The sequence below is a fragment of the Sciurus vulgaris genome, assembly GCF_902686455.1.
Source record: "Sciurus vulgaris genome assembly, chromosome: 8".
NCBI classification, from domain to species: Eukaryota; Metazoa; Chordata; class Mammalia; order Rodentia; family Sciuridae; genus Sciurus; species Sciurus vulgaris.
In genome coordinates this window covers 69,248,177-69,259,688 of record NC_136468.1, presented here as the reverse complement: position 1 = coordinate 69,259,688, position 11,512 = coordinate 69,248,177, and the positions used below count along the sequence as shown (strand labels likewise).

The window sequence follows — 11,512 nt, the reverse complement described above, 5'->3', positions numbered from 1 at the left end:
TTTTATTATAAAAGTGTGCTTTATTATAAGGAAAATTTAAATATAACCAACAATACTGAAAATAACATAACTGGCATTTATAGCCTTGGTCAAAGTTCTTTATTAAACAGGCATTTGTTTACTGTTCAATGAATAGTTAACAATCAGCTTATGCAACAAAAGAGATAAATGGAAAAAGTGAATAAAGAATACAGAATGATGAAACAGGAATTTTGTTTTTTGTTTTTTCGCTTGTTTAACAGACATGGCTTTTAAAATAAATTCTTAAATAGAAAACAAATCATCTTCATATAGCGAGCTCCCTTTCCCTACAAGATTTTGCAAAAGTGTTAAACAATATTCTAAAATGTGGCTGATGTTATGTTACATACTTCAACTTATATATACATTATCCAATTAACATTCTAACCATGTTTTCATATACAAGTAGGATCATAAGCATCCTCTGGTAAGACCACAATAGCCACAATAATTTTACCCATGTAGGTATATATTCTTTTGATATGTTTCCCAAAATGTGAACAACTGGTTAGAATTAATGTCTTTAGACATGGGTCATGGAACCTAAAAATCATGTAAGATTATATTGCTTTGGTTGAATATAATTAGGTCCATCTTATATGGCAGAATATAAGCATATCGATGATCAATGAAAATCTAGTACGTTTATAAGTAGACATTAACACAAATGGCAAGGCCTAATGTTACATGTGGTATGGACAAAAACTTCTTTTATTGTATGTGTTTTTGCTTATAAAATTTTATACCTACTACCTTAGAGAGGTTTTAAGGGAAAAAAAGGCAAACCTCACTGGCTATTGATCAATATGATTGTGTGTTGGCAACCATCACAAGGAAGAACAGAAATGCATGGAGGCAGATAAGTGCAAACGACTATATTGTGTAGGCCAGGTGAAGAATAAAGAAATATACTGTGGTATGTAAATAAGGATCTCAACATATTTTTTGGTATAGGACTAAGGTTTTTAAGTATAAGATCTTCGGCGTTCAGAAGATAAAAGATTTAACAAGTTTAAATAGCTTTTTTTAAAAACGCTTTGTGACAAATATCAAAATCAAACTCTTAAAGAATAGAGGAAGTTGCAAAATGAAAAAAAGGAAACAAAAATACATGTTTGATGAGGGGAAAATGCATTAATATTACTCATCTTAAAAAGACTCTTACCTATTATCATAATGACTAAATTGCCATTCCTTAAAACCACTGGAATATGTAGGTTACTGACAGTATGCCAAAGAAGTCAAAATGTATTTTATTGCAAAAATATATAAAGTTTTAAAATTGCATATGATGTTTTATACCATTTCACCAATAGGCCAAGGCCAGCACATAACTTAAGCCAAAAAAACTTTAAAGTGAAAATGATTAAAATTTTACTATATAATGAGTCATAAAAAGAATGTGATGCCACGCTGGTTGCATGATTCATTGCCAGATTCTCTCTTACATGGGCAGAGTCACTAACTTGATATCAGGCTGAATAAATCAAACACATTGCCTACGATAGTGTCTTTTAATTGTCTTCTCAAACATGGATACTTTCAATATATTACAATCATTAGAATAAAACTTTAAGTCAAATAATTTTGAGGAGTAGAAAGTCATTTTATCAATGTTGTTTTAATGAACTACTAATTAGAAAGTGATGTTAAAGCCTATTGACTATTAAATCACTACTATTTACCAATACATTGTAAATGTAAAAAAAGGAAAAACCTGAAATCACAGAAAATGCTTGGCATCTACACAAACACATTCTCAGTGGACTAACCACTACTGTGTAATTTTGTCACTATAGGTCTTCTTGCTTCATACTTGGCTTCATGCAGTGGGTTCAACAATATCCATGTTTGTTCCAAACAGGGCAACTAATTGTTCTTCATAGGTGGCAATGTTCCTTTTCATAATTTCCATGCAAGGTCCCAGAAGCCTTTCAAATGCTTGCACATCCATGGCTAAGAAAAGGAAAGAATAAATGAAAAATAACACTCTTGGCAAAACTGCAGAATTTAAGTCAATATAATATTCATTCCCTGATGCTATTCCATTATCATATTGCAACTGTGAATCAATAACATGAACTTAAGTTTTAGGCAATACTATAAAATCAAGGAAAAGCATAAAGATTAAAATTCTACATCAAAAAGGAAGCAGCCAGGGTCCTCTCAGGCTACACTGTTGGATCCCTTGGCAGAGACTATGCAATGCTAGGTTGGTAGGAGGTTTCTGGTCTAAGCCAGGAAAAGAATGAGAGAGTATCATGGCAAGGCCTTAGAAATTTTAAAAATAAATGTTGATGTTGCTACCTTAGTAATATGAATCCCTTCAAAGGTGGCAAGGGAATATTTCCTCGTCTGTTCTGAGGGTTTACAATGCTATGTTGTGAAGATCAAATGTTATCTTTTATAAAAGTTTTTATTCTTATACCATTGTCTGTATAATCCAAAATGGCAGCCAACATGATGCTTTTGTCTCCTACTCTAAATATATCCTATATCACTTTTCTTGCCTGTCTCATGCACTTTAGAGCTGAATTTACAATATACAAATGAAAAGTATCCTTTCTACCACAGAAATACAAATTACAATGTCTTTTGCCTTTCAAATTTGCAAAATAGACAGTGTTTATAATAGGGTGAATGAGCATTCTTGCAATGCTAGCAGTGTGTAAATTGGTAAAAATAAATGATCTATATCAAGTCATTTTTAAAGAACACTTCTGAAAACCACTTCTAAGGAAAATTTCTGCATATGGAAAAGTCATCTACACACACACACACACACACACACACACACACACACAGGAGCTAAAATCCATAAAATATTTACCAGTAGGGAGTGACTGAATGATTTATCATGTATATATTTACCTAACTGAATGTTAAGATCTGATGTAATGAGAAAATTCCCAAGTTATAATGGATGAACAAAGCAGCTTACAAAATTGTTTTAAAACAGAAATCCCATGCAAATAGAAAAAGACAAAAAGGAATTATAATAATAGAAATCACTGAGTGGTGATGGTGATTCTATGATTATTAGTTTTCCCCGTATTTCTGACAGTTCTCAGATTTTCTTTAATATAAGAAAAAATTAACAATTTCACTCATGTCACCTTTATTCTTACTAATGGCTCTACTCTGCAAAACTGTCAGTATCTACTTGTCTTTCAACCACTATATTACCTGATTAATATACTTATTTAAAGCCTTTTAAAAAGTTCCTTCTCTTAGAAGTTAATTCTGAAGAGCCCTACAAATCTTAAAAACACAGAAACTAACTTTATCCTATTGAACAGTGGATAAAGAATGCAGAGAGGCTAATTACTGTGGAATCAATTTTCTGAAGAGTGATCTTTGTTGCTCCTTCCTCAATTGTATTTTACCATTATTATGGTGTTTTCTCAGATATAAAATCTCAGATGACATACAAATGTCTTCCAGCAGAGGATGGCATTTCTGTAAAAATCCTCTGATATCAGAAATCTGATAGATGAACAATATAAACAGCTGAACAGCAGAACATTGATTATGTTTTGATTAACCTAAACTCTGGCATCCCTGAGCTTGGATGAGTGTATATTTTCACAGACATTCCAACCTGCCTTGCAGAGTTTAATAATGAACTTTACAAAATCATTGTTTCAGCTTTCTCTTTTAAGGAACATATGTTATTTGACAGGTTAGATGTAAAACTTGGCACTTGGGAATTTTTGTTTCAATGATTAAAATAAGGTTATTTCATATATACACAAAAGAATAAAATATATTTGCATGTGAAAATTTTCAGAGAAAAAAATGGCTTTCACAAATTGATTTTACAGTGCAGTCCTAACTCCTGTATTTTGTGGGGCCTCCGCAACATTTCCGAACCAAGTGATTCATACGACATGAAAACACAAAATGCAGACTAATTTCAATGCCCACCATTGTGATTCGTACCTAAGCATTTGACAGTCCCAATGGCATGTGCAGAAGCCGCTCGAGGTTTGTTAGTTACCAGGGCAAGCTCTCCAAAGTACTGTCCCCGAGAACATCGAGCGATCTCTACTGCACCATTCTCTTCCACTTCTGATTTACCCTGACAAGGAATTAAAAATATTAACTTTAATCAGCTTATCAAAATAAAACTTAAACTTAATCTCAATATCAAAAAGAAAATATATTCCTTGCTAATAGTATATGGATTTTTAGAACAATATTTACCTTTCTTTTCATAGTAATTTTCACTTCTCCAGATTCTACAATGAAAAAGGAATCAGCCAAATCTCCCTATCAGAATAAAATAAAAAGAGGTGAAAATGTAAATTTGACAATTCTGAAATCACATGCTTGAAATCAGTCCAACCCCAGTGCAGAAATATTTGCCTGAAAAGTGAAACCCCACAGGAACAGTCTATTTCATTTTCTAAATCAAGAGGTTATAAGTAATAATTATATAGTAACAGTTTTGTTTGTAAAGCTATTTGAAATAACATACTCTCTACCACAGCGTTTCTGCTAACAGTGAGGAAATGATGGCAAATAACAGGTAAGAATCTCTCCAAATTTCAGGCTGGATAATAGCATAGAGTCTGAAATGGCAACACTGCTACATATCCCAGCAGCATCCCCTCACTCAGCAGGAATATGTCAGCGCACCTTGTGCTCCCTGAGAAGTGCTAAAACGTGCACTGTGTCTTCCTAAAGTAACAACTGTTGGCAGGCTGACCCAAGATAACCCTCCACTCCTAAAAAGCAGAAAGTACTCATAGCACTCAGGGGTGTTAGGAAGCAGTCCCTATGGCTTTTGTATTTCTACTGCAGTTAAGGACCATGCTGAGATGCCTGTCTACTGACAATCCACTGAGGTTTTGAAAGACTACTAAAATCCTAAAAAGTGATGCTGTTTCTCACTACACATTTTTTCTCGTTTCTGTTTCTGAATCTACTCTGTCTTAATTTCCAATTTCTGAGTTAAACAGTACACTATGGAAGATAATGACAGACTTTATTTTCTTTTTTACTTAGCTTCTCAAAGTGACTCAAGAGAAACGGGTATTTCAAAACTCTGTAGTGTAAGTCCAAAAAGTATCAGATTGTATCATAAAATGTTGAATCTATATTTCTATAATATAGTACAGCCATGTATGTTTATAAATGTTTAAGTAGTTAAGTAAACCCTAAGTATGGTATATCTCTTCCTTTTTTTTTTTTTTTTTGGTGCTGGGGGTTGAATTCAAGACCTTGTACATGCTAAGCATACACTCTACCTGAGCTACACCCTAGTTTTTCAGAGTTATGAATCATAACAGGTCTCTCAGTTGCTGTGTAAATGTGCTTCAAACATATGTGAAACTGGTGAAATCTGAATAAAGTCTAGATTGTGCCAATGGCAATTTCCTAGTTTTGATATTATACAAGAATGATCCAAGATGCACTGGGAGACACTAGGTGAAGAGTACATGAGACCTCTCAGCACTATTTTTGTAACTTCTTGTGAATATTTCAAAATAAACTAAAAAAGCAAGATATAAGAGGCTGAGGGTGCAGCTCAGTGGCAGAGTTGTGCTTAGCATGCACGAGGCACTGAATTCAATTCCCAACACCAAAAATTTTTAAAAGATTAAAAATGAGCATTTAGAAATGCCCAATACTTTAATTACCAGTTTACATAGCCGAAACTTAGTCTTGTTCTCCAATTTGTCTCCACTTCTTCCCAATCCCTAATTGTGTAATCTGCATTGTATGCACATACCCACACAGATTTTGATTTATTTATTTGCCTTATAAACAATGATTTTCTTCCTCAGTCTTTCAGACCTGGAACCCTGTTTCACATTTAAAGGAAGAGAATAATTCAAATAAAGAGCACAATGCTGTATAGTGCAGTTATAACCAAAAAAAGCCACTTAAATCATTTGCTCAATGCTTCAAAAATGTAACTAAGAAATAAGGTAGCATTGTCTGTATCCTTTCCTGTGAACTTAAACTGCCTTCATAAATCCTGCTTTTTAGTAGCCCTAGCTAACTGAAGTATAAAATGCTCCTGATTCCAACCAGGTTCTTAGGAAAGTGCTGGGAGTTAAAGTTTATTGAATGTGTTTATTTAAACATTTAGTGCTTGGAAACCAGTAAAATTTATGGTGCAATGTGTCCCCTTCTTGGTGACTGCTATCTGGAAGCAGCTGTAGGAGGTTTCATCATGAACTGATCGTGTAAAACTCTACAATATCTCCCAAAGGACTTCTGGGTTCTTACTAACGTCATGGAATGCTCACCTTTTACTCTTATAAATCTTACTCCCTATATGCAGTTAAATTTCATGTCATATATTATAAAACTGCAGAAAGCCATTTGACAGTTTAATACATATTCATTAAGGGATTCAAGATGGCGGGCTAAGGGAAGGCTGCTTTCCTAGTTGCTCTGAAGCTTGGAATTCAAGCAGCAGGAGTACTGCTTCTCTGTGAGGTGAGTGAAAGAGGGGTTTCTTTAAAACAATATTGAACAGAGTGTCTTGGAGACTCAGAAATTTGGTTACCTTAAAGAAGAAAGACTACATTGGAGCCAAACCTGCTTTGGCAGTATCAGTGCTGGTTCAGCACAGAAGGAGGGGTAACACTGAAACAACAATGGACAGCTTTAGTGTGGAAAAACCTGAGACCAAAAAAGCAGCCAGCCCTTAGCTGATCTAGAGGTTGCACTATACACTGGTGCTTGAAAAGAATCCCATGTTTCCCAACTGGCTGTGAAGAGCTGTGGTGGGTGTCATCTTGATGAAGCCACGCTGAAGCTACTGCTACTGGAGGAGCTGGGAGACCTGGACAAAGATGGCTATACTGTCCTGGCAAACACCTAGGCTACAAGCCTAGGGTTTATCTAATAGAATGGGAGCCAAACAGAAACAGTATTTTACCAAGGGGGATTCAAGTTGGAAAAGCAAAAGGGGCCCAATTCACTTCTCCCTTTGAGTCTTGACAGCTCATGTGAACAACTGAAGTGCTCAGGAATCTGAAAAAGCAGGTGTGAATATACTCAGAGACTAAGCCCGGAAAGGCTGGGTTCACGGGCAACAGAGAGGGTAAAGGACTGGCTCCCCCACTCCATGAATAGAATCCTTGGAAGGCTTCCTAGATCCAGACTCCTAGCTAAGATCAGCAACTGCCAGGCCCTAGGGGTATGTTGATCTAATCTCTCCAGATTAGTCACCACCCAACAAAGTCCCTGAGTACTGATTAGACCTAAACTAAGCCCCACCTGCAGAAATTCCACTCACAGAACTCTGCAGTGACCCCACCCTGGGAGTGCATCTGTCTGGTCTGTACAGACAAATTGTCAGCTGATTGTATTTCCCATCCCATTCTACCTCATACTAGGGAGAAGAGAAACAGAATTATTTGGACCACTCTTAAGTCAATCCAAGTGGCAGCTTGGTGAGCAACACAAAAAGAAAGGGTTAACAACCCCCAGCCCTTGCTCTCACTCATAGAACGTAGCCCAGAAAGAAAGACACAGACAAAGACAGTGTCCCTCTGTTCTTATTGACTATTTTGGCCACCTCAGTGGAAACAATTGAGTTTTCACTGACAATATTTTTGTTTTGTTTTTTGTTTTTGTTTTGTGTGTTTGCTGTGCTGATTGGTTCATGGACACATATGCATATTTGTTTATGCTCATTTTTAGCATATTTTAAATGTAGTTATTTTTCCTTACCTTGTCTTTTGAGGGTTAGAGTTTTTGATAAGTATATTTTGGCTATGTTTTGTATTGTTCTTCATTTGACTATTTCTCTTGTTTCTCTCTTCTTTTGCTAACAGCCAAATGCTATTATTGTTCTTTTTCATTCTCCTTTTACTTTGTTATTTCTATTTTATCTCCTTCCTTACAATTGCATACTACATGCATTTTCTGTTCACTTTTTTTTATTATTTTTTTTTAATGTAAACAAATGGGATACATGTTGTTTCTCTGTACATGGCGTAAAGGCATACCATTTGTGTAATCATAAATTTACATACAGTAATGTTGATTGATTCATTCTGTTCACTTTTTGAAATTATGAACTCTTTCCTACCTTCCTATCACATCTTCTTTTCTCTAAATTAACTATACTTTTTCCATCTCTAAGCACTAATTTTTTTTGTATAACTCCTGCCCCAACAATTAATGCTATTTCAGTTATTACTGCTGTGTATGACACAGTTGACACCTGTTGTTTGCTTTAATGCCAGATATAGTTCATGGTTACTTACTATTTTTGCTGTTTGCAATTGCTGACCCTAACATTCTGTTTTCTGTGGCAATTAATATTGTAGTTGTTATAGTAGGAACCAAGTATTTAGTTTAATGCTATATAGTCTTTGCATTGGTTGCTGCTATTATTTGAATTCCTCCAATGCTGTGAGGTGCTGGGAACCTACAGAGACACTACAAGTTCATAGGACAGAAACTCTGCTGCTGAACTAAATTCAACCAAGAGACATCACACCTTGCTCCACACACAAAGTAATGACACTAGATCTTCAGCTATACTTTAACACAAAGAATAAAAGAGACAAAAACCCAGACTGACAATCAGGCCCCAAGGAGAAAAGCTATGGACATCCACTGCTGTAGCAAAAAGGGAAAGAAATAACACAAAGGTGTGGACACCACACCTATGAGGAGGGGTCTCACTCCAGATCACTCTAGGACACTTTGGCAGGTGAAGACTTGTGCCCTACAAAGGTCTACACATAACAGTGGAAGAGAAATCCCTTCCAAAAGATACATAACACATGAATATAAGAAATATGAAAAAGTAAATTAATAGTACCTCCTAAAGTTCATAATTCACCATCAAGTAAATATTGAAGTGAAGGAAATATCAGATAAGGAATTCAAAAGGATCATTACAAAAATGATCAATGAATTCCAAAAGAATACAAAAAAAACTGAATTAATTAAGGAAGTCAGTACAGAATATAAACAAGAAATTCAATAGAGAGAAATGTAGAAAAAGAACCAAACAGAAATCTTGGAAACAAAAGACACAATAAATCAAATAAAAGGTTCAGTTGAGGGCAAGGGTTGTGGCTCAGTGGTAGAGCACTCACCTAGCATGCATGGTGAGGCCCTGGGTTCGATTCTTAGCAACACATAAAAATAAAATAAAGGTATGGCATTCACCTACAATTAATATATATAAAAGTTTCAGCTGAAATTCTGTCTAATAGAATAGACCATGTTGCAGAATCTCAGAGTTGGAAGACAAAGTGGCCAGCCTTAACCATTCAGACAGTATTAAAGAAAAAAAAAAAAATAAGCATGTTCAGTATACAAAAACTCTAGGGCAACATGAAGAGGCCAAATTTAATAATCATTGGAATTGAGGAGAAATGTGAAATGTGACCTAATGGAATGGATAAACTTTTCAGGGAAATAAGAGAAAAATTTCCAAACCTTCAGAATGAGATGGATACAGGAGAAGCATTCAGAACCCTAAGTAGACAAGTTCAAAAAAGAGCCTCTCCATAACACTTCATATAAAATGCTCAACATACAGAACAAGTACAGAATTTTAAAAGCCTCAAGAGAAAAATATCAGGTCACATTAAAGGCAAACCAATTAGAATAACTTCTAATTTCTCAGCACAAACTCTATAAGCCAGGAGGACTTAGAATGATGTGTTCCAAGTCCTGAAAGAAAATAACTGTCAACCAAGACTGCTATATCCAGCCAATTTATCATTCAAAACTGAAGATGAAATAAAAACCTTCCAAGATAAGCAGAAACTAAAAGAATTCATGACTACTAAACAGGCATTACAGAACTTACTTAGAGAAATACCACACACAGAAGAAATAAAAACCCTCAGAGCTCACAAAGAAAAAAAAAAAAAGAATCTCATTTGAAGAATAGTTAAGCAAATGAGAAACAGGACCAAACTAAAGATTACCAATATATCAAAATGGCAGGAATTAATAAACATCTCTCTATAATAACTGACTGTAAATGGTCTCAACTCTCCAACTGAAAGACAAAATGGATTTAAAAGACCCAACTATATACTGTTTGCAAGAAACAGGTAAAGACAGCCACAGGCTGAAAGTACATGTATGGAAACTGATAAACCATGCAAATGGAACCCCAAAATAAGCAGGAGTAGCTACTCTTATATCAGACAAAGCAGATTTCACACCAAAATTAATCAGAAGAGACAAAGAAGGTCACTTCATATTAGTAAAGGGAACAATCCAACAATAAGACATAACAAATAAATATTTATACCCCAAACTTGGGTACAATTATTTACATAAAAAAGACACTACTCAAATTGAAGCCCCAAATAGACCCCAGTAAAATAATTCTGAATGATTTCAACTTTCAACACACCTCTCACATTAGATTGGTCATCCAGACATAAACTCAGTAAAGATTCTTTGGACAAGAAAACTATTGTAAGTCTAATGAACATCTATAACTATTTCATCCAACAACAGTTGAATACACTTTTTGCTCAGCAGTTCAGGGAATCTTCTCCAAAACAGACCATATTTTAGGCCACAAAGCAACTCAGCTTGATATAATTCTTTGCATCTTATTGAATCATAATGGAATTAAATTAGAAATGAACATGATCAAACCCTACAGGAACTACATGTGGAGACTGAACAATACTCTTGAATGATGAATGGGTGATAGGAGAAATTTAAAAATTCTTAGACTCAAAGGAGATACAACATAGTAATACAATGGACTAGAACCTCTGGGACACTATGAGGATAATTCTAAGAGGAAAGTTTATAGCTATGAGTGCCTACATAAAAAACAAAAACAGAAAGATCCCAAATAAACAACCTAATGATGCATCTGAAGACCCTTGAAAAAGAACAAGCCAATTTAAAAACCAGTAGAAGGAAATAAGACCAGAGCCAAAATCAATGAACTTGAGAATAAAAACTAATACAAAGGATCAGCAAACAAAGAGTTTTTTTTTTTTAAAGTAATCTTTTTTTTTTTTTTTTCTTTTTTAGAACAGGTTATGTCTTTCAGTTATAGATATACACAATACCTTTATTTATTTATTTACTTTTATGTGGTGCTGAGAATTGAACTCATTGCCTCACATATCCTAAACAAGCTACTCTACCACTGAGCTACAATCCCAGTCCAAGAGTTGGTTCTTTGAAAAGATAAACAAGATTGATAAGCTCTTGGTTCAAAAAAAAAAAAAAAAAAAAAAAAAAAATCAAATTAATAAAATTAAAGATGACAAAGGAGAAATCACCACAGACATCTCAGAAATCCAGCAGACTATTAGGGACTATTTTGAAGACTTATATTCCAATAAATTGGGAAATGTAGAAGAAATGGACATATTTCTAGACAACACAATATGCCAAAACTGAATCAAGAGGACACAGAAAACCTAAAAAGACCAATAACTTGTAATGAGATACAAGCAGTAATAAAAAGACTGTAGGTCAGGGGTGGTGGTGCATGCCTGTAATCCCAGAGGCTTGGGAG

The 11,512-nt window shown here is 34.7% G+C and overlaps 1 protein-coding gene across 1 annotated transcript in view; it reads right to left on the bottom strand.

The window, feature by feature from the left end:
- The window catches only part of PRKAR2B (protein kinase cAMP-dependent type II regulatory subunit beta), a 101,754-nt gene continuing 90,242 nt past the window's right edge, over positions 1-11,512 (bottom strand). The window contains exons 9-11 of the mRNA XM_079150032.1: positions 4,228-4,293; positions 3,964-4,102; positions 1-1,977 (exon numbers count right to left, since the gene is read on the bottom strand). Of these exons, the coding sequence (XP_079006158.1) occupies positions 1,844-1,977; positions 3,964-4,102; positions 4,228-4,293 (339 nt within the window). The 3' untranslated portion in view covers positions 1-1,843. The remainder of the gene's footprint in view (positions 1,978-3,963; positions 4,103-4,227; positions 4,294-11,512) is intronic.